The sequence below is a fragment of the Vulpes lagopus genome, chromosome 10, assembly GCF_018345385.1.
Source record: "Vulpes lagopus strain Blue_001 chromosome 10, ASM1834538v1, whole genome shotgun sequence".
NCBI lineage: Eukaryota > Metazoa > Chordata > Mammalia > Carnivora > Canidae > Vulpes > Vulpes lagopus.
Window position 1 is genome coordinate 78975549 of NC_054833.1, and position 24369 is coordinate 78999917.

The 24369-nt window shown below is 46.0% G+C and overlaps 1 protein-coding gene across 1 annotated transcript in view; it reads left to right on the plus strand.

Annotated features, from left to right (window-relative positions):
• Window positions 1-8170: 8170 nt before the first annotated feature.
• The window catches only part of C8B (complement C8 beta chain), a 38739-nt gene continuing 22540 nt past the window's right edge, over window positions 8171-24369 (plus strand). The window contains exons 1-5 of the mRNA XM_041772194.1: window positions 8171-8339; window positions 15013-15169; window positions 18328-18469; window positions 20412-20553; window positions 23039-23171. Coding sequence (XP_041628128.1) covers window positions 8248-8339; window positions 15013-15169; window positions 18328-18469; window positions 20412-20553; window positions 23039-23171 — 666 coding nt within the window. The 5' untranslated portion in view covers window positions 8171-8247. The remainder of the gene's footprint in view (window positions 8340-15012; window positions 15170-18327; window positions 18470-20411; window positions 20554-23038; window positions 23172-24369) is intronic.

The window sequence follows — 24369 nt, forward strand, 5'->3', positions numbered from 1 at the left end:
TGCAACTACATAATCCATCGAGTTGTTGAAAGTCCCCCAGGTAATTAGTTTCTTGGCTCTTTGCCAGGTGGAATCCCATTTCCCCTCCTCACACATTTCTAGCATTCCTAGAAGTATCTGACGCAGAAAATGAGCGCTCAACATTTTATTTTTAAAGAATTGCCTGTACTTTAATATCACAAAAATGGGCAGCTCTGAGCTGAACTCGAGATGTTTCCTTGCCCGTGCCAATGATGTCAATGAGCAAAATGAGGTCAGTAAAATATCCTAAGACTGTGGGAACCAAAAAAGCATTTAATAGAAAATACAGTGTACTGTGCTCCAATATTAAACAGGTAATTATATATAGACATTGAGAACCACAGGGTGGCCTGTGACTCATCTGCCTTGACAGCATGTGAATCCTAAACACACTACTGCTTCATGGTCCATGTCTGAAAAGTTTTCCCCATTTGAGGGACCCCACTAAAAGCATGTTTTTCACTACAGTCATGGCCCACCTGTCTTCTACTGTTTCTTCTTTACCCCTTCTCCTCACACATACTGTGTGGTCCTCTCTGATCAGCACTCTGGCAGTGACCGAGAGCCAAGCAACGAGCCTACTCCAGGCCCTTGATCACTAGCACCAAATCATATTGCACCTAAACCTGGTCTCCCAATTGTATTTGGCAATTGCATCCCAAATGACAGAGGCAAACCCTGCAAAGTCACCTCTCAGCAAGCTGGCCAACCTTCACCTTGGAGCTCTGCGGGCCCCTTCTGCCTACCTGCTCTGTCGTCACCATCAGTGCTGCTCAGCTCTTCTTGGTACACTTCTCTTGTTTTGCCGAACTGCGTGATGTGCACTTAGTATCCCGTATCTATTCTTCCCCACTTAAAGCCAGAGGAAGTTTGTATCTATACCATATACTATATTCATGTACATACACAACAGGAGAAGCAGGGCATCTGCGTGTCTCCGGGGAGAAATACACATCCATCCTCACCTAGAAAGATGTACATGATAGAGGACACAAAATTCTCATGTCTGTCAGCACAAAGGACAGACGAAACCCTGAAACATACAGTGAGCCTCCTCTGCTAAGGAGACGCTGTCTTTCTGCTCTCCTCCCCGCTCCCCCCCAAACTGCCTGCTGTATCCTAACATTAGCTACTTGCATGGCTGTTGGGAACCTGAGACTCTTCCAGTGAATGTTTGTCGATTCCGTGGGGTAGGGAACGGAGATTGTGAGGACGGTGTATTGGTGTATTCGTTTGGGTAGTGCTAGCCACCGGAACAGGAAAACCCTGGAATGTCAGCAGCTGGAACACAAGGGAGGATCGTTCCTTACGGAGGCATGCTGTAATGAGCAGGGAGTGCGAGTGCGGAGGATTCCGCTCCATGCAGTCACGCAGGAGCCCAGGCTGCCAGCTCGTCTGCCCTGTGAACATGGGCTTCCAAGGTCACCCTGGCATCCACATTCAGCAGTGCAGATGCAGGGAAGAGAGAAGGTCAGGTGTGAGGCCTAGAAAAATCATGGGAGTGGGGGTGCCAGGAAGTGCAGGGTAGCTGGATGCAAGGGAAGGTGTGGGGCATCCCTGGAGGGCTATTCTCTTTGCCACAAAATGAGGAGACTCTTCATTTTGCGGGCTTTCTTTCCTTCTTATTCTTCCCATTGGAAATAGAGCCATCTTCTTTTCTCCTTTGGGTTATTTTTCCCCAGTTAGTCCTCTGGAGGCCTTGCTTCCCACTCAACCCACCCACACTTCTTTCTGGTCCAGGTTTGAACCACAGTGGTGTCCATACCCTGCCATGGAGAAGGAGCTCCTTCTCCTGGCACATGACCTCCTGGAGCGATGTGGTCATCGCACAATTCTGCTGTGGGCTTTTTAAAATCAGGCCCCCAAGCCTAAGGAAAAGCATGCAGTGAAAACCCTGGAGACCAACCAGGGGATCCCAGAAATGATTAGGACTCTGAAGCAGTAGGATGAGATAAAGCTTCCCTCCCTGCCTCCCTGGGGTCCAGAGAAGGTGAGCCTGGAAGATGAGGAAGTCCTATGAAGGGGGATAAGCGTAGGCACTTTAATCCACAGGACCGTGAGTGACTAAGGAGGAAGTGGGTGACGTGGGAGCAGTGCTGCTCTGAGCAGCTACCAAGCTCTGCCCTGGGGCCTTCATTTACTTTCCTTAACACAGAACCACAATCTCAGTCATAATGACCCCACCTCGTGCAGAGCAGCATCCTTTACAAAGCCCTTTACAAATAGTGTGTTATTTACTTCTCTCCCCAACAGAAGGCAGATGGTAGGCGTATGCCCTCCTCTCCAACTCTGCTGGCACTGCCCTGGCTCAGGCCTCCTGCTCTCTCAGTGGGCTGTCTCTTGGCTGGGCTCTCTGCTCCGGGCCTATCCCTCTCACTCACCTTCCCAAACCGCAGCTAGAGCAGTCTCCTTCCCCTCCCATCCCAGAACCCTCCAGTAGCTGCCCTGGCACTTAGGATACAAATCTGTACCATCAGCACCACCCATCTGGCCCTCCGTGATACGACTCCTGCCTGCCTCTGGTTTTTTCCTTCCTACGACTGAGGCTGAACTCTGAGCTCCCACAACACCAAGTGACTTACGGTTCCCCAAACCCTGCAAGTGTCCACCTCAGTGCCCGTCACCCATTCCCCTCCAACACCCGCCCTCCTCCCCTTCCACCACCCCTAGTTCGTTTCCCCGAGTTAGGAGTCTTTATGTTCTGTCTCCCTTCCTGATATTTCCCAACATTTCTTTTCCCTTCCTTTATATTCCCTTTCACTATTATTCATATTGCACTGTTGGGGATTTACCCCAAAGATTCAGATGCAATGAAACGTCGGGACACCTGCACCCCGATGTTTCTATCAGCAATGGCCACAATAGCCAAACTGTGGAAGGAGCCTCGGTGTCCATCGAAAGATGAATGGATAAAGAAGATGTGGTTTATGTATACAATGGAATATTACTCAGCCATTAGAAACGACAAATACCCACCATTTGCTTCAACGTGGATGGAACTGGAGGGTATTATGCTGAGTGAAATAAGTCAATCGGAGAAGGACAAACAGTGTATGTTCTCAAACCCTTGTATCTTGAGTTTTCTGGCCTCTCTCCCTATGAGAGCACCTGCCCTCCCCTTGGGTCCTTTGGTTTGCTGCCTCCTCCTCACCCCTGATGGGCCAGTTCAGACATCACATCCAAGAAACCTTTCCCAGTGACCACATGCACGCACGCACACACACTCAGATGCACACACTCTCACCCTTCCATGCATGCATACACTTGGCTGTGCCCAGATTATACATGCAGGGCTCTGCTACCTACCACTGCACTCATCGCCCTAGCGCCCTGATGTATTACTGTGTCTGTTTCTCTCACCAAGTTGTCAGCTCTTATGTGGAAGGTTTATTACATATTCATCTTTAGACCCAAGCACCTAGCATTGTGCCTGCCATGTAGTAGGCTGGCAATAAATGATTATTGAAGCATTATTTCAACAAGCCTGCATTTTAAACTAGGGAAACTACTGCTCAGAAGGCTTAAGGGATTTGTCCAGGATCTAAACTAATAAACGGGAGAAATGAAATGCTAATCTAGGTCTGTCTGCTGCCTCTGACACTTCCAACTACTCCACACTGCCTTCCAGAGGGAACCCACAACTCCGTGAGCTGAAAAAGTTATGTCTCTGGAGAGAATTTTTCCTTTTTGTTTTGTTTTGTTGTTACCCCCTTTGAATCTTAGATTTTTTTTAATCTGAGGAGAGCTATGGGCTTTTTCCTCAGAAAAAATGTGCATACATACACACCAAATTTTGTGTGAAACATGAGTATAATCAGAATAGGGTAGCTGTTGCTGCAGTAACATATAAGCCACAAGCTGTCAATGACATAACACAACAAAAGTTTAATTCTCCGTTGTAAAGTTCTCTGTGAGCCAGCAGGGGCTCTTCTCCATCCAGCGAGTCAGAGCTAGAGGCTCCCTCCACCATAAGACACATATCTCAACACACACTTCCAAACCACAAGGATGAAGGAGGAGAGAAACAAAGGAGGCACAGTGGTTTTTAACTGCTTTAGTGTGAAAATGGTGTGTGTCTGTGGTAGACTGCAAAATACCCACAAATTCCTTCCGACCTTGGATGCACACCCCTTTGCAAAGTGACTCTACCTTCCCTCCTGTCAACAGGTATGATCTGTGTCTCTCTCTCTTGAATGTGGATTTGGCCATTGCTTTGGTGAGTGGGACATTAAGAAACATAATTCAAGCAGAAGCTTAAGAGGCACTGTGCCTTGGAGCCTATCCTTTCTTGCTGTTCTTTGGAACCATGAGATCACCATGAAGAAGCCTGAGTTAGTCTATTTGGAGACGTATCTGTGGCCCATAGATCCCATAGCTTCAGTCAACAGCCAGCACCAGTAAACAGAATGAATCCTCAAGCAGGTAAGGCCATCCTGTATCAGCCAGCCCCCTGCCAACCCACCAGCTGGCTGAGGTTACATGAGTGTACCCAGCAAGACCAGTAGAACCACCCAGCTTAGCCCAGACCTACTTGATGACCCAAAGAATTTTGAGCTAGTAAATGACCATTGTTTTAAGCTACTGAGTTTAGGATTATTTGTTATGCAGCAAAAGCAAACTAATACAAAAACAGGTACTGGGGGTAGAGTAATGCCATAACAAAACCTAAAATCTGTGGAATTGATTTATGGAAATGGAAGATAGAAGATCAGTTATCAAAGACGGGAAAAAGCAATGATCTGTTAATGGACCTGAAACTGTATTTCTTCATAAAATTTAAAGGCCTGAAACTGGATTTCTTCATAAAATTTAAAGGCCTGGGGACACATCATCATTTTTGAAAGCTTTCTCTTGGTGAGACAAGAGAGCTACGGCCAGAGAGTGGTGAGGTGTGGTCATTGTGCTGGGCCTAGATCCATCCTGGAACTTCCTAAGAGGAGGGTAAAGTCTTGGAATTATAAACAGAAGAGTTTGGGAGTCAGGAAAAAAAAAATATCTGACCATAGATTTGCTACCTTGGAATCAGTAATGGAACCCTATCCAAGAGGCATGAAAGGTGACACTTGTTTTAGCCTATTGTCAAAATCAAACAAGATGATGTATGGGAAAAACTGTTAGAATGCTAAGACCTGCCCATGAAAAACATGTTTTATCACCACAACCTGAAGGCACCATCCTCCTGGCCTGATCACAGGTGAGCGGCACCTGAAACCACTAGGGAGCGCCATGAGGTGGGAATTCCAGAAGACCTGTTGGAGCCAGCTAGGAACCAAAGAACCCCAGGAGAGTCACTTGGAAGGCTTTCTGGAGAAAGTGACATGAGTATGAAACATAAATAATGAGTCCTGTTTAGCCAAGTAGCACACAGTCTGGGGAAAAGGAACAGCTTTCACACACACAAAAAAAATCTGGCAAGAGAGAGCACATGAGTCATTCAAGTCACTGCTCTCTAAAATGTGCAAGTTTCTCTGTGAGTCCAGCAGGTTGAGGAGGTGGAAGGGGAGCTTTATCTTGTAAGGATGTGGCTTCTCTTAAATGCAGGCAGGCACGGGAGAGGACATGGATCTTTCTTGAAATGCAATTTTCTGCTTGTTTACAAATGATTAACTACCACAATCAATTGTGGCAAAGTTCAGGTCACTGCATCCATTGGGACAACAGTGAGATAGTGCCTTGTGCTCGGGGTAATGATAACTGGGATGCACATAGGAGGGTCTGACAGCAGAGTTTGTGTTCTGTGTTCTGGACCCAATTAATGTGAAGGCATGGCTGCCCTCTGGGGCTTTCCATCTGTCCCCCCCGCTGATCTTCCTCATCTGCATTCCCAGCCCCAGCTGGGCTCCTCTGGCAGGTGTGGTGGGATGGGGAGCAGGCCGGCACTCAAGAGTGCTCCCCCCTGTGTCAGGAGGTAGGTTAAAGCCTTAATGTTTTATACATTCAAACCCCAAAACCTCATAAAGTAGATATTAAGGAATTATCATCTCCATTTTTCAGATTAGAAGACAGATTGGGTACCTTGTGTAAGGAAGTCACATGCACTTTCTCCCAGCCCATCCTCAGGCTCCCTCCTGTCTCCTCCCACCTCGAGTCCCCTCATCTACACCTGCAATATTAACAGCAACGGGAGGGTCATCCACCACATTTATAAAGCCCCATATGGGCTGCGGATGCCAGGTCCGTGCAGGTTGGACTTTAATCTGTTGATTCTGGGCAGTCAGTGATGGTTTTCAGGGAGCTGTGTTTGGGAGCCTTGGCCGTTTGCACATTGCCTTCGAGTTTGTGCTGTGCTGCTCCACAGGCAGGCCAGGTGCCATCTCCAGCTGAGAGGCGGGGCTCACATGTCCACCCTGCAACCACAAAGGTGAAGACACCCATCCTCCTTCGGTGTGCGGGTCCTCTGGGAATCATTCCTAGAGGTGTTGAGGTGCACTTTTGCTTGGATTCGGCCATGGCAAGAGAGCTTTAGGGGACGTTTTTCTTTAATCCCATTTAAGGGGGAGGCCACAGAGAAATGACCAGGCAATCAGTGTGTTTATTCAGAATAATGAAAAGTGGAAGGTGAAACTCTCTTCTAGGCTTAAATCAAACAGGTTGGTCCAACATACATGAATGGCACCTGCCTTTGCCATGTTCAACCTTAGAGGGAGGACAGTGAGTCCCCCCTACCTGTGACATGGGAGAGGTGATAGGTGAAGAGCAGTGGTGTTTATGGAACTCTTTTCAGGTTGCTACCGCTCATGCTTGTATGGGGGTTACTAGCAAATGTGGGAGACACATGTGAAATCTAGCAGTACCAGCCACCTGCTTCACTTCCCAGAGAGGTCAGGGAAGCTCTCTGTTTCCCCCTAGCTACAGTGAAGTTCCACGTAGTTATATAGGAACACCACCGCATATTTGGATAATTATTCTCTTATAGTTAGCATTTTTATAATGCCTACCTGTGAAACATTTTCATATCTAGTATCCCATCTGACTCTCTCAACTCTGCCAAGTAAGCATGAGAGTCACATTTTACAGATGAGGAAAGAGAGTCAGAGAGACTCAATAAAAATGTATCAGTTTACTCATAGAGAGAGCACATAGAATGTGCCAGGCACTCTTCAAAGCATTTTCGGAGCGCCTGGGTGGCTCAATCAGTTAAGCATCTGCCTTTGGCTCAGATCATGAACCCAGGGTCCTGGGATCGAACCCTGCATCAGGATCCCTTGCTCAGTGGGGAGCCTGCTTCTCCCTCTCCCTCTGTGCACTCTCTCTCTCTCTCAAGTAAATAAATAAAATCTTAAAAAAAAAGAAAATTAAAAAAACAAAGTGTTTTAAATCATGAAATTTATTTAAATTTCACAACAACCTGTGAGTTGGGTACTATTATTCTTCTTGTTTTATAGATGGGGTAAGTCAAGCTCGGAGAGGTTAATGATTTGCCATGGGCCACACAGCTAGTGAAACATACCAAGAGAACTGGAACTCAGGTAGATAGGTTCTAGAGCTCTACGGCCTCTCGTCAAGTTGCTCAAAGTCACAGAGCTAGAAAGAGACAAAATGCAAAGCTTGGCTGGACTTCCCACCCTGCCTTCCACGTCGTAGTAATAGCTCACATATCTGAGTGTTTAACATGGGCCCGTTCAACTCACTTTACTTCTGTTATTCTACTTAAGCCTCACTGCTTTGCATTTGAGGAAACTGAGGCTTCAATGTAAAGTAACTTGCCCAGGTCAGCTGGGGTGGCTCAACGGTTTAGTGCTGCCTTCCGCCCAGGGCGTGATCCTGGAGACCCGGGATCAAGTCCCATGTCAGGCTCCCTGCATGGAGCCTGCTTCTGTCTCTGCTTGTGCCTCTCTCTCTCTCTCTCTGCGTGTCTTATGAATAAATAAATAAATCTTTAAAAAAATAAAATAAAGTAACTTGCCAAAGGTGACAAAGTGAGCAAGTGGCAGAGAAAGGATTTGAACCCAGGCTTTCTGGACCTCGAGCCCCTCATCCTCACTAACAGCTTGTCCTCTTGGCTGCCTCTTTCTTGTATAGAACTTTCCATTGTTCTCCCTGGTGTTCAGAGTCATAGGTAAGTTTCTGTCCGTACAAAGTCTAAGGGGTTTCCGGTCACTGTTGATTTTTTGTTTACTTTGCTGACCTGTTTGCTCTATGGGGACAGAAGCTGACAGCAGTGCTCCCTGCGTGGACCTTTCATGGACCTAGGAGCCTCAGCAGAAGCTCGGTCTCATACTGAAAATGAAGACATCTCGGCTGCAGGGGTGGAGGGCACTGGCAGAGCTGATTCTTCTCTGTGCTGCTCTGGGCTGCCTCAGTTTACCTGGCTCCAGGTAAGTGACGGTTACACATGATTCCCCAGTCAATCATGTGACAGGGAGTATAAAGCCACAGAGTGCTGACCGCCTCTTTGTCGAGTGCCTTTTGAATAAGGAACATCTCTTGAAGCAGTTTGCATGCATTTGATAAAATATCAACAACTCCCTTGAAATTATTGTGGAACCAAGCATCTGACTTCAACAAAAGTGCCCAGAAGAAACTGACATGTTTGAATGTATTTTGTCACGCTGAGAAGAATAGGATACTTGTTCTGTGTTCTGAACAAAGCCCCGGTGTGATTCTTTATGCAAAAGAAGGTTTGTTGTGTATGGAAAAAAGAGCCAATTCACATCAATGATTTTAATTTATGGGAGGGACTCACTCTCTCTGCTCATCAACCCAAATTCTTTGGGTTCTCAGGTGCTCTTGCTCACCCAGTGGCGTTCTCTCTCTCTCTCTCTCTCTCTCTCTCTCTGTCTCTCTCATACACACATACACACACACTCCATATGTTCTCAGCAGATAAATGCTAATTGATTTATTTCATCATTTTGTTAACAGGATATAAAACAGGCTAAAGAAATTATCTGAGTGAAAGCTCAAACTTGAGCTTCAGTGAGATAAGTGCCAGTGACTTGGCAATTGGGGGATCCTCTCTACATGAAAAGTCCCTACCATGAATGCTGAAGCACTCAGGTGTCCCAGGCCACCTTGTGAGTAACCCTCTGGGAGGAAGGACTGTTAGTGCTATTCCTTTTGTTCATTCCATAAATGTTTCCTGAGCACAACCTCCCACTTACCATGAGTAGCACCAGTACCCATTGGACACACGCCTTGGTCTCAGCTCTGTTTAGTACTCAGCAGCCACTGGGCACTGTCCCTAAGGCCAGGACGGTGAGTGTTCACTACACATTGTGCACTCAACAAATAGTAACTATTATGATTGTCAAGAATCTCAACTTGGCCCCAAGAAGAACCAAGGTTACCAAGGCCTTCCTTAGGTGCACGCACTCTGTATACACAGAGAGGGGTTATGGACCCGAGGAAATGTGTCTGGAATGGAGGGTTGAAGGGGCTCATAGCAACCCTGCCCACAGCAGTGACCCCTGCATGATTCAGAGATGAGTAAGCCACAGAGAGCTTGTGTTCTCATGGAGAAAGCCAGCACGTGAGCACACTCTATGTGTACTGTTCCAAGAGAAGATACAGGGACAGGTGGAAACCAAGAGAGGGAATGACCAGCTCTATTGGGCATGCAGGGTATGTGGGAAGGCTTCTAGAAGACGGGGTACTTGCACTGAATCTTTATATATGAATAGGTGTTGTCAAACGGCCAAGGCAGTGGAGGGAGCTCCAGGCAGAGGAAGCACCACAGACAAAGGCATGGAAGTAGGACAAACCTGGTGTGTCCCTGAAGCTTCAAATCTATTTCAAGAGGCCTTGAGCACAGGCCACAGTGGAGTGCCACCAAAGTGGGAGTGAGCAGGGTCAGAGCAGAGAGGACCAAGAACACTAGGGTACTGGCTAAGGAGCTTGACTCTTACCCTCCCAGGCAATAGGGAGCCATTGAAAAGTTCTAAGCCAAGAAGCAACATGATCATATTTATACATTAGAAGGTTCACTCTGATGTAGGAAGCGGAGGTAGGAGAGGGTAAGTAGAGGCCCTGTTCAACCCTCCAGCCATGTCCAGAGGTGGATATTAATCTCATACTTACATGGTGTAGAGTAGCAAAATGATCCTCAAAGAGAGGAGGAGATTCACTCATGCTCTGTCAGTCTCAAACCAGGTGTGGTGCTCAGCCCCTCCCCGTGATTTCCACCAGGCACCCCTGCAAGCGGCAGGTATGGAAGAACAGGCTTCCACGTGAAGCGTGGAAGAACAGGCTGAAGCGTGGAAGAACAGGCTTCGGTTCTGAAACAGGAGAAGCTGAGACCTCCCTCCTGTTAGCTGAGAACAGTTTCTTGTCTTGGGTTCCTCTTATAATCAAGCCAGATGAAATCATCACACTGTCACTAGACCGGTGGCTTATTTATTGCCACTCTGTGCCAGGCACTGAGCTACATGAGCTCTCATTCCTCACGGCTATCTGGGGTATGTGCTGTTTTTTACAGTGTAACTGAGAGGAAAAGAAACTAAGATTGAGAGATAATGTCATTGTCACAAGGCTACTTACTTCATATGTAACAGAATATGGATTCAGATCCAAGACTTTTTCTGGTTCCAGAGCTCCTGTGTAACCCTGCACCATTCTACCTCTCCAGTGCATTATCCCCTCTCGTTGTGTATCTGACCTACTGGACCTCCATGCCCTTTCTCTGTCCCTGGACCACACATTTGTTGCCTTGAGATGTTGCTTTAAATTTCACACCTACAATGGCAACTGACAGAGAAAGGAGAAATTGAAAATCTGCCACCCAGAGGCTGCCCCTTCTAGCAAAGAGAAAGGATGCTGGTTGCAGAGGGGATGCAGCTGCCTAACAAATTGTGTGTGACAAGAAAGTTGTTGTGTCAGGGCATTTCTACAGAAAGCCAAAATATATTGACATACCGCATCTATATAAGCTGATGGCTTACAATTTACTGCTGACCTAATCCTGCCTTACTCGGTGGATCCATCTTTATTTTGATCAGAAACTCCTGTTAGAAAGAGAGTAAGAGACAGGGACCCAGTGAAATATGTCCTGATGTTGGCAGTAGCATTCCACACACCTCGAGGAAAGGCACATCCCTGCCATTCCTTATGTAGAGGGATATGTTCCAAGAACCTGTAGCAGGGTGTTTATTGTAGTATTATTTGCAATGGAAAAACAGTGGGAAAATATAAATGTCCTTCAAAAAAGAAAAAGAATAAATCAAATGCAATTTATGTCCTCTGATGGGATATCTAGGTAAAGATCTCTTTATGAACCAACGAGCATTGGGCTCAGACATAAGAGATTGACAAAAGCAATTTACACAATAATATGTACAGTAAGAGTAAAGCATACAAAAACAGTGTTCTATGTTGCACATATGGATAGATACATAAAAATATTTAAAGGATTCAAGGATATGTGTAAATTCCTAACAATAGTTCCCTATGAAAAGGAGGAGAAGGAAACAAAACTGGGACTGGTATCACACGCAGATGTGAAATGTATAGGGTTATTCATTTTTATTTAAAAAAAGAAAGACTAGAGGCACCTGGGTGGCTTAGTTGGTTAAGCATCCGACTCTTGATTTTGGCTCAGGTCATGATCTCAGGGTTGTGGGATGGAGCCCCTGCATTGGGCTCAGCTCATCAGAGTCTGCTCAGGATTTTCCCTTTCCCTCTCCCTCTGCCACTCCTCTGCTCATGCTCTTTCTCTCTCCAATAAATGAATGAATGAATGAGAGAGACTTGAAGGAAATATACCAAAATGTTAATAATTCCCAATCCTGTGTTGTGAGTACACGAGTGTTTATTACTTTATTTTCTGTACTTCTCTGGGCATGTTTAAGTTTTCAACATTAAAAACATACAGAGGATTAAAAAAAACATACAGAGGATTTTTTTTAAAAAAGATTTTGTTTATTTATTCATGAGAGACACAGAAAGAGGGGCAGAGACACAGGCAGAGGGAGAAGCAGGCTCCATGCAGGGAGCCCGAGGTGGGACTTGATCCCGGGACTCCAGGATCATACCCTGGGCCAAAGGCAGGCGCTAAACCGTTGAGCCACCCAGGCATCCCCCATACAGAGGATTTTGAATGACAGAGTCAATTCAGCGAGTCAAAAGTGCATCTAGTTTATTTCTGTAAAAATCCATAGGCGTGAGAGCCATTAGCTATATCCCTACACAGGCCAGGATTTAAAGATGCGACTTAGTGCCAGCCTTTCTTTCAGATTTGCGTTTTGTAGGGCTAATAAACCACACACATCCCAACTGCTGTAATTTACAAACATACTATTTACGCAGCTGATTACTTCATTATATTGCCACCTCCATAATGAAAATGGGGCACAAAAATGAGACATCCGGTGGCTCTAACTACTTTTTACCAAGTTCCTTCTGTAAACGATCATCTTGCCTACTAACAGGCTTTCAAATCTTAGAGAGGAAAATAATTGTGACTCTGAATAGTGTGTGTGTGTGTGTGTGTGTGTGTGCACGCGCACTCCTGTTAGTTATCCACCCCGTCTCAATTGTGTCCCAGAATTGGGTTGATCATTGCTGAAAACACAATGTAACTGTTTCTGAGTTGAAACAGGAAGAAGGTACCCTGCCGAGCTGTCAAATATATACTTAGGAGAAGCCGAATCACAGACAGTATTGTTTTGTCAAACCTGGGCAAATTAGTAGATAAGAGCACATTCTGAGCCCCCCCACTGGTGTGCAGCATCCTGCCTCAAGTAACCATTTTAAAGCATCCACCTGTGGTTTCCAGGAGAGTCTTTGACCTTTCGTTAAAGATCCAACTTTACTAGGCAATTGATTTTTGCTGGTCTCTGGGGCGGTTGTGGAGATGGATTTCACTGTAGTTAATATTATACTCTTTTTAGGACTTTTGCCAAGTGAGAATGTATTGTTAATGACCTTGTCTGGAGTGATGTACTATGTATTTGAGTCAGTGGAAGCTCTGTGATGCTCTCCCTAATGACTCAATCTTGGACACAAGGAGGGAAGAAGCGTTGCACAGAGAAGGAGGGCACCGGTGGAGTGGATGCTGGCCTGGTTCCCGGTTTGGGGAAACGGTTGCAGAGGTTCTAGAGTCCAACAGACCTCAGCTAAGACCCCCAGACCACCGCGAGCCAGCTGTATGACTCTCGGGCATTTCCCTTATCTGTCTAAGCGGCAGTGTCTTCTCACATTGCTGTGGGGACTCCGTGAGATAGCACAGGTCAAACTCCGTGCTCGGTCTTGACATGTCCAGGGTGCTCAGCAAATCTGTTTTCTCTCTCATCTCTCGTGCCTGTAAAGGAACACAGATGACAAAGGTCTTACAGTGTTATATGCTCTCCGATGGAAGAAAAGCAAAATCCTAATACACCCATCATGTTACACGTGGGGAAACTGGAGGCCTAGACAGATTCAGTGACACGTTCATTTATTCATTCTACGGAATGACCCACTGAGTGCCAGGAACTCAACAAAAAGGGTTCCCTTACTTTCTGGGCATATTTCAGGTCTCACATCGCTTAACTGCTCCGCAGATGTGACACTGCCTGTCTCCCCACCATCCACCCTGGCCTCACCTATGCCCCCACCCACTGCCCTCTGCTGCCCGTGCTCAGGACTGGCAGGGCACCAACCTTTCTTGGTTTGCGGGTGGTAGTGATGTTCCTCAAGGACTTACCCTTGGCCTTTGTCTCCTCTCAAGAACAGTCTCATCTTCTTCCATAGCTTTGCATGATCAGATCCATATCTCTGGTGAAAATCTCTCTTCTGAGTGTGAATCCCACGTAGGAACCAATTGCTGAATACTCTATACAGGTGTTCCATGAGTACCTGGGACTCAGCATGTCCCAACCACATCTTCCCCGACAAGCCCTTTTGCTCCTAAACGGGAAACAAGCATCGGCTCGAACCCCGTCCTCTCTAATGCCTTCCTATTCCACCTGGGCAGTGCCTCATATACCTGTCCTCCCCAAGTGCTCTCCCCCAGATGCTGCCATGGTTCAAGCTCACATCACTCGTTGATGCTACTGCCAAGAGGCTCTTACCTGCTTGTCCCACATCCAGGCTCTCCCCACCCCTGCCCAGGGTCCATACTGTAGCCCCTAAAAAGCAGAGCTCTGGCCATGGGGCCTGCATGCTTAAAAACCTTGCCTAATGGATAAAGTCCCAAAGAGCTAAGATAGGAGATCTGGTTCTCTTTTCCCATTCTAAAACAAACTGAGACTTCCAGAAGGCAGAGTCCATGTTCTCTGTGTCCCTGTGTGCCCTGTAGCTCAGTACCCTGAATGTTGTTTGTTCTCAGCCAATGTTTCATGGGCTCTTAACATGATAGGGTGCCTGAAAGACCATCTATTCCAGGGGTGTCTGGATGGCGCAGTTGATATGCATCCAACTCTTGATTTGGGCTCAGGTCATGATCTCCGGGTAGTGGGATCAAGCCTGGCATTGGGCTCTGTACTGGGCATGGAACCTGCTTAAGAGTCGCTCTCTCTGTCTTCCTCTGCCCCTCTCCCCTTCAAAAAAAAATTAAAAACAAAACAAAAAACAAAATACCATCTAGTTCAAACCTCTCCTTTCCTGCGGCATAACACAAGACCTGCAGAGAGGGGGGATTTGCTTAAAGTCCTCTATCCAGCTGTGGTTGTATTACCTGCATATCTATAGCAGTTTAGAGTTTATAAAGTGCTTTCATATGTACTTTCTTAGTTAATCATAGAAAAAAACCTTGTGGGATAGCTATAGTTCTCCAATTATATAGATGAGAAAAAATGGAACTCACACAGGTAGAAAAAGCACCCCAAGATCCCCCAACTGCTGATCTTCTGCTCTGAGCTCAGTACTCTTTCAACCACAGCTAGCCAAAATATAAGGCACTTATGGCTGTTCAGTAACTGTTTGCTGGATGACTTAACCTATACTTGAATGATAAACTACTAGCCTCACATAATTGAGCAAGTATATATTTACTGAGTGGGTGGGAGGGATGGTTGCATGTATACTTAATTCCCTTCTGACACTTGACTCTGTTTTCTCATGATGATCCTGTAGAAGTGAAAGGCCACAATCTCTTGAGTCAAACGCAGTCAATGAGAGCCTTGCCAAGAGCAGACAAACACGGAGTGTGGATGTCACGCTGATGCCTATTGATTGTGAACTCTCCAGCTGGTCCTCCTGGACCATGTGTGATCCCTGTCAGAAGAAAAGGGTAAGTAATCTGGCCTGGGGGGAGCTGTAAGCTTCAAGAAGCCCTAGCTCTCAGCGAGATTGGCTGGGGCAGTGCTGACAGTGCCTGGCACGTGGTAGGACCTCGATAAATATTGGCTTATTTAATTCATGAATTCTGTTCCTCTGTGCTTCCAAGTAGTAGATCCTTTCTTCGACCTTCCAGTTATTTTCCTAGCATATCTCTCCTGGCTCTTGTTAACAGCTTCCTTCTCAGACTTACTGCCTCCAACTTTGCTATCTCAATACATCTTCATTTTGCAACCAGAGGAGCTATCAAAAATGCAAGTCTGGCCTGTCTTTTCCCAGCTTGAAACCATTTGAAGTCTACACATGGCCCTTAGGCTCAAATCCAGACTCATGACATTCATGGCCTCCGGAACATAGACCTGGCTGACATCTCCATAAAACGTCCCCTGCTCCAGCACACAGAACACTTGTCTCTCTCTGACCACTTTTCATGCCCTCTCTGCCTGTATTCATTCTGTTTCCTCAGGCTGGAGTGACCTTCCCCATGTCCGTCACTGGCTAACACATACTCATGATTTGAAATTCTTATAGGCCACCTCTCTGAGCCTCTCCTTGACTTCTCAGCCATATGCTCAGTTAGATAGGCAATCTCTGAGCTGTAATAGCTCTGTATTCTTCCTGTCACTTACTTTCCCTTAATTATTTACCTTTATGTTAAATGGTGAGCTGTTGAAGGTTTATTCAGTTCTGTATAGAATTCGGTGTAGTTAAATTTCTGGAACATAATGGGTGCTCCATAAATGTATATTGTTTGACTTCATGATATTTTATGACACCTCTGTAAGAAAAGGAAGACAGTTGTGACACTTTCCATGAGGCAGATGAGTAAAACAGACTCAGAACGGATGGTTTGTCACATTCACCTGGTAGCAAATAACAGGCCTTGAACTCAGCCTTCTGGCTTCTTGCATGGTGTTTTCCCATAAAACAACCTCACAACAACAAATAAACCACGTGGTCTTTGCAGTATTTGTTATTCAGATTCCCTTGTCCTAAGAGAGCTGACCCAGGATCCCAGCTGTGGGCAGAGCGGTGTGTCAGAGAAGAGAGAACAATTGCCATTTCCCCAACTCCTCAGGACATCAAAGCATCCATGGGCTAAGACCCTAATGAGGTTGTGAAAGTGAGCCCAGGACAGTTAAGTAGAGCTTTGTGAAGATTCGAGCTGGATCATTCCATTCCCAAAGTGAGCTTTATTGCTGAAGTTATCAACATCGATCCAATTATCTGTATAATTGCTTCATCTGCCCCATAAACCAGGAAGACTCCTTGTGAGTCAGCCAGCCAGCCAGCCAGCCAGAGCTCTTCACTCGGAGCTTGTTACGCGCTTGCCCTCAGTGGACATCATCACTCTCTGCAGGGTCACTGGCTGGGAGTATCAAAACCTTCCAACTGGCATCTCGAGATGTCTCTTTTCATCATTTCCACGTTCCTCAAACCCATTTTGTCTTTGGTGCCTGGGGCTGGTCATCTAGCATATTCTTTGCAGACCTCATCTCTGTCCTGCCAGTCTCAGTCTTCCAAGAAGAAAGACCCTCTGGAAGTGCAAAAGAGCATGGGTGAATGGTTGTCTGTATTTGGGGGCGGGGCAGGATTTCCAGACACTATCCAACATGGTTAGCCAACAACATGGTTGGTTACCATGGCATTCTTCAAAGGGGCTGCTACCTTGGTTTGTATCCTTTTGTTGCACCAGATTCTTATCTACAACTAAGATTTGGAAGCCATCAACTCTGATTACTTTCCCCTGGGAATTATTTCTCATTGCCTCGTAGTAAAATACTGAACCTAACCTAACTGAGGTCTGGGAGACCCCGCGTTACCTGTCCCTGGCTATATCTCCCTCCACCCGTGGCCATCTGCCCTCTTGTACCCTTCTCTCCAGCCATGATTAATTTCTTTTTGCATTCTGAAACAGGCACACTCTAGTCTCTCAGGTTTGGTATAGCAGTTTTCTCCATCCAGATTATTCTTCTCTACCCTCCTCATGCCACCTCTTCCTGTTTGCCTGACATCTCTACTCATCTTTGCATCTCTGAGTTTGCATCAGGGATGCCCCTAACAGTTAAGGAGCAGTCTGTCCTTCCTCAATCATGGCAGCCATCACACTGTGTTGTCACTGGCTGGTGCTTACCATCACCACCACCACCGTCTGTGACAACCTCTTTGAGAGCCTGCTAGAGGCCAGGACTATGATTAAAACCAAATAAATAAGCAGTTACGGAATGAACAGGTCCCAGGGTGAAAGGTACAGCATAGGCAATATAATCAAGGATATTATAATAGCGTTGCATGGTGACAGATGGTAGCTACACTTGTGGTGAGCATGATATAATGTATAGAGTTGTGGAATTACTGTGTTATACGCTTGAAACTAATGTAACATTGTCAACTGTACTTCAGTAAAAAAGAAAAAACAAACAAGCATAAACACCTACCTTTTCAACATTGGGTGGCTCAATTAATGTTCTAGAAATTCAGTATTTTTGGAATAAACAGGAAGTTAGAGAAATATTGACTGCTAAAAATTATTAATAATAATAAAGAAAAAGAAGTATAAGAAATTGTGTGCCAGCTACGTACCAGACAACATAATTTGATTTCACATATAAATCATATATGTAATTGAAACTCCGTAACTGTATGTTTAGGTAATTCATTGCCCCTACTCTATAGATTTAACAAAATGAGATCACAGAGGCTAAGTAACTTGCCAACATCACATAACTACAAAGTATCAGAGTCAGGTGCCCCTGCTTTTTCATTTATAAGATACCAAGTAAACAAGAACACTTGAATCAACCCACTGGAGTAATCAAGCTGAGAGATTGTGGTTTTGTATTATTGAACTGGCTACGTCTACTCACCCTATTGAACTGGTCTACTCACGCTTTGACTCTGAAGCCGGGGTTTTTCTCCCATTCAGCAAATCTTTATTGATCACTGGAGCTGCAGAGATCAAAGGCAAGGTCTCTGCCCTCAGAGAGCTCACAGTCTAGTTCAAACAGGCAAGCCAACAGCCAATTGCAACATGGACCCCGGAGTGTACCCCTCAGTTCCTGAGGTCCCCGAGGCTCTGCCCCTGGTTCACCTTGCTCCTCTCTGCCATAGTACAGACATGCCTCCTTGCTCCGGCCCTCTCAGTTCTATGGGGAACCGTGTAACTTCTCTGACAAGGAAGTTGAAGACTGTGTTACCAGCAGACCATGCAGAAGCCAAGTGCGATGTGAAGGCTTTGTGTGTGCACAGACAGGTATAAAGGGATGCAGGAGTGGGAGGGGAAATCTAGCAAATGAAGTGATGAGACCTAATGATGGGGGGGACTGGCCATAGCTTAGTGCTCAAGGTCAGGGTCATATGTCAGGCTGGGAGGACTCCTTGTCCTCCTTGATCTCTCTTTACATGTATTATTTCACAAAAACAGCCCTATAGAGTAGGTGTTAATATTATCTCCACTGAATGAATGAAGAAATTGAGACTTGGGGAAGTTACTTGCCCAACATCATACAGCAGGTAAGTAGAAGAGCTGCGGTGAGAAATTTGGGATGCAAATTACATTCACTGACCTGAAGGACACCAAAAGTATGTGTGCTGGAATCAGGAATCCTGAGTCAAGTCTCATTTTGACTTTGTGACCTAGGAGAAGTCACTTAATCTTTCTGCATGTTGGTCCTCTCAACAAAAATTGAAAGTGATGTTAGTACTTTATAAGTGTGCTCTAAGCATTAAGTGGCACAATGGATATGAATATTCTTTGCAGCGCTGCCTCTCTCAGAGGCTTGGGGCTCAGTACAGCTTGGAGAACCTACAATGGTTACACAGGTGGTTAGATCATTTATCTCTGAACAGTTTTTGCAGAGATAGTTCTTGACTTTTGCATTTCTGCATAACCAAGTATAGCATCGCCCCTAATATGTGATATAGTCAGTAAAATTTTTTGGTTAAAGGAAGTAAAGGAGAAAAAGGACAGATGGATGGACAGAGGGAAGGAAATAAATAATCATCTGCTGCAGAACTAAGTCAACACTTGTCTTTCCAACTCATTCATCTTATGAATTCAAGCAAACCTGTGCCTATTTCTCAAAGTCTGCCACAAAACTCCGAGTATTTTGACCCAAACTATCTAGATGGTGTTGCAACTCTCTACAGTCACTTTACTCATGTGAACTGTGCTTAAGGATTTTTCAGGAAAGAGTTTTTTAGAGATTTTTAGAGGAATTTCTAGGGCTTATTGCAAATGCAGGATTCTATGTAATAAATCTGAAAGACTTTTACGGTGTGTCCATGGACTCATTATGGCCAGTGTTCCATGATTCTGACCAAAGTCATAATGGTTATTCAGGCAGGCTTTAGTTTAAGTGCCTTGTAAGAAATATTTGAAGACTAGATTGATATTCTTCTGCTGTTAATATTGGTTATAAATGATCAGACACACCCAAAGAAACAGGGTCACCTGTCTTACAGGCTTTATCCCCCAAGAATATGCAAATAAGAAAGCGAGTCAAGTCAGGGGGGTAAGACATTTAAAGGAAGCAAAAGTGCTGCAAATATATAGTCCAAATACTTTTAAAGCTTAAAAATAATCTAAATGGCTATGGTGTTGAAGGTGGTGTTGCTCAGTGGGAAGAATTTGTGATTAGAAATCCATAGTTTCCAATCCTGTTGCAAATATTTACCAGCCATGGGCATTTGGCCTACCCAAATAGTAATTAGAGGAATGACTCTTATCTAGCACTTACCACGAGCCACTACCATTCCATTTATTCATTTAAACCCCCCAACAAGGGGGGTTTAAGAATGGATGACCTCCCTATTTTACAAATGAGCAAACTGAGGCAGGGAGGTCAGGTAACCTGTGGAAGTTCACACAGGTAGCACTGTGCAGGACCCTGCAGGACAGCCAGCCTCAGGGAGAGAAGTCTAGACTTCCCTCCTGTCTGGCCACTTTGATCCTGCCCACACACTTTCCCTTTCCCCATCCTTAATAATCTCCCCTCCAAGTACATTGGGAAATGCAATACTGGCTTCTTGGGGGGAAGAATGTTAATGCCCTACTGACCCACCCTGATACATGAGGACTAATCAAAGTGGCATGAAAGACCCAGGAGCATGTCTGGCCATAGTTGGTGCTCATCCCATGTTTGTTCCCCTCTTAGCAGCCATGTGAGTATAGGTAACACTCTTTCTCCTTACAGGGAGGTGTGTAAACCGCAGACTTCTCTGCAATGGGGACAATGACTGTGGAGACCAGTCTGATGAAGCAAACTGTAGGAGGATTTATAAAAAATGTCAGCACGAAATGGAACAGTACTGGGCAATCGGCCGTCTGGCCAGTGGGTAAGTCACTGTCTTTCTGCCGTATAGATAGGAAGGCACAAAATCAAATGTCAGTCTGCAGGAGAGGAAGGGAGCTGATTTTGGCAGAGTTTCTCCTTTCTTCCTTTCTGAAAAAAGATTGTGGTGTAAGTGGATGCTTTGTAGCCGCTCTCTGAAGAAGGCTCCAGGGAGCTTCAGGGACATGTCTTGAGGAGAGGTACAGGCCACATGGAGGGCCGGGCTAGGAACACTAGGGACAGAGCTGTGTGGAGACGCTGGGGATGGGCGGGGGGGGGGGGGGGGGATGTTTATTTAACACCTGTTATGTGACTGTGTTAGGTGCTTTCTAAGCATCACCTCCAAATCCTATTGACAGCTTTCAGGGGAGGTTTGAATCTGCTTCTGTATATCTAGGCCCCAGCATAGGGCCTGGCCCAGAGGTTAGGCTCCTAAGTTGTTAGTGAAGAAATGGATTTCCAAGATGGGTCTGCAGTCTGTATTTCAAGCTTCTGGGGATCTCTGAGTTGCTCTAATCCTCTAGAGAGATCAGAGGAGTGAGATCAAAAGGGACCAGGCTAGCCTGGTGTTTTCCCTGATTTCCTGCCACATTCTGCAGCTTCTTAGTTTCCAAGAGGAAGGGTGAGAGCCTCCCCTCACATGTACTAGAAGTCATCGTATATGATGCAGTATGGGGAGAACAGTAACCCTGAGTGGAATTCACTTTCTTCCTAAACAAAAATCAAATCTCATTCCTTAAAGGTTGTCATCAGAGAGAGAGATACTCCTCATATGGAGAAGACCTGCTTTCAGGACCACTTCTAAACCAGTGACTATAATCTCCACCTCCTCAATAAGGAAACTGAGGCCTAGAAAAGTTAAAAGAGTTCCTAGGGTTCACATGACTAAGAGGGCGACAGAGTGGATATTCCAAGCCAGCCAGACTGAACCACGTAGGAGGAGATGGAAGGACAGCTCACTGGCCCTGGGACCTTGCGGGAGGCACGTTTGTAGGCGGGGCTTCGGTTTTGTCATCTGTAGAAGGAAGTCAATAATATCCTCCCCTCAAGTTCTATAAGGATCAAATAAGCTACTGTGGTTGTAGCAGACAAGCAAAGAGAGGCAGCTTATGTGGTGGGGAGGATGCAGACTGGCAGTAAGACCTTGGGCAGGTCAGTTACCCTCTGTGCCTTACCCTCCTCCTCTGTGAAATGAGCACCATCATCATAATCGATATGTCTTTTTTTTTTTTATAATCGATATGTCTTAACGATGAATCCTTATAAGGATTAAATGAGCCAATATTTGTAAGTCGATTACAACAGCTGCCTCCACAAAGTAAGCACATCAGCACATCATTGTACTGTTTCATACAAATAAATGTATAGACATTGTTATGATGCATGAAACTCTGTCACAGGGAAGAGAGCCTGAGATGATTCTGTTAGGAACAGAACTGAGGCCAGTGCGCAGAAGCTGAGGGAACACAGAACTCCTTCCAACCACACACACAAAAAAGAGCTTTCAGTAGCAGTCAGAGCTGGGCAGGAATGGAGGCCTGCCTTGGGAGGCAGTGAGAAATAAAGCTACAGCCTGGATTTTCATCCATTCTAGATAGACATGATGATATCTGCTGCCCGGGGCTTGGCGGGACATTATATATGGTGATCCGTACACAGAGCCACCCACTGCTGGTCTGTTTCCAGTTAGCCCCTAGGTAAATGATAATCGTTCAGTGTCTTGTGATGGACATCATGGAGGATTGAAGAAGGAAACCACCGCCCTTGAGGGCACACAGTCTAGTGGGACAAATAATACCAAACATTTATCACAGACTGAGCAGTGTTTGAACACAGTGGGTATATGTAATCCTCACACCATGAAGCAGGAATTGTCCTTGTGCCCATTTTACAGATGTGCCATTTTACAGATGACGAGACCAAGATACAGAGAGGCTAGCTGGTTTGCCCGAGGTCACATTACTAGTAAATGGCAGAACAGGGATTTGAATCCAGGTGTCTGGCCCCGGAGCTCATGTTCTTAGCTATTTTGTTAAGCCATTCTCCTAAGCTAACGGTAAAGTACAGGGTGATAACTCCTTGAGGGGGCAAGCACGGCAACATCCAAGACAACCAAGGCAACAACAGAGCTCAATCTTGAAAGACAAGAAAGAGATAAAACAGTGAGCGGCTGCAAAGGCATTCTGGGTACAAGGAACAGCACTTCTGCAAAAGAGAAGGAGCAGAGCACACTGGTGGAAGATTAAGCATCTCCAAATGGCTGGGACTAGGGTATGTGATCGTGGTCGGGAAGGGCCAGAGGTAAAGCTGGAAAGCTGGTTTGGACCAGATACTGGGGACCTTGAATGTATAGGAGACAAATATCTTGAAGGTATAGGAGACAGATCTCCTCCACCGAGGAGATTTGGTTTCATCATGAGGGTCTACCAGTCAAGATTACATAAACCGATGACCCTAACCCCTCCCCCCTCTCTATGCCTTCCGTGCAGGGTAAATCTGTTCACCAACAGTTTTGAGGGCCCAGTACTCGATCACAGGTATTACGCCGGAGGATGCTCCCCCCATTACATACTGAACACGAGATTCAGGAAGCCCTACAATGTAGAAAGCTACACCCCACAGGTATGTGACGGCCAGGAGGCCACTGCCGGGGCAAGGGAGGGGGCGTGTTCTAAGGAGCCAGCTGACCGGGAGTCCAGGCTCTGCCCCGCGGCCTGCTAGCTGGTGAGCGTGGATGTATCACTTCTCCTTGAGCTTCCATCCTTTTTATGTAAAATGGACAGTTCCTTCCTCTGGGCAAAGTGGTGAGCCTGGCGTGCCACGTACAGTAACAGCAAGAGTTGCAGGAGCAGAATTATTTGAGCAACAGCATCAGAGCTGCTGGAAGACAGAAGTAGAGCTTCGGATTCGGAGACTCAGACTGGGTGACTGTGCAGGATAGCACCCGAGTAACCCTACATGCTCTGAGCCTCAGTTTCTCAGTCTTTACATTGAGGGTTGGAAGGGTTCTGCGAGGATCAGTGAGACCATGTGTAGAAATGCGTAACACATGCAGCAAGCCCTTGGCTTCATGGTGAGTCCTCAGGAAATATAAACCGCTTTCTTGTTGTTGCTGCCAGTCCCCATCTATTAGAACCAGCATTCTGCGAAGCCTCTTAAATCCAAACTGGCTCTGTCAATATAAGCCTGTGTTGCTATGAACATGCAAACTTCAACGCAATATGCACAGAGAGTGGGGTTTGGGACACACAACTCACATACACGCAGGAGATCCAAAGGAAGGACGTGAGTTCCAGCCTTACTTTGGGCTGAGATCCTTCTCCATGCTGGGCCTTCTCCTCCTCCTCTTCTCCCCACACATACTTAGTGGCAAAAAAAAAAAAAAAAAAAGCCCAGGGAGGAGCACAGCCTGCCCTACAGTACCCACTGCCATTCCCCTCCTTGGTCTCTACTTTCAAGGGAGGATCTCAGCGCAGCCATTTATCATCGCAGTTGAAATAGCCCCTGACCCGGCAGGACATACATCGTAGGTCTTCCCTCTGCAGAGCCAGTGGTTTCGGAGTGTCGAGTCAGGCACTGTGTGTGTTTTATCCACATAGATTCAATCCTCAGAACAAGCCTAATGGGAGGAACAATCATCATCTCTGTTTTACACATGAAGAAATTGAGGCATACAGAGGTTAAATTGGTCATCCAAGGTTGCTCAACTGGAAAACAGTGGTGACGTGTTCCACTTCAGGCCACCTTACCCCAGGCCACACTGGGAATCACTTCTCCCTTCCTCAGCAGCTGAGTGTTACGGGAACTGCAGGCAACCGGC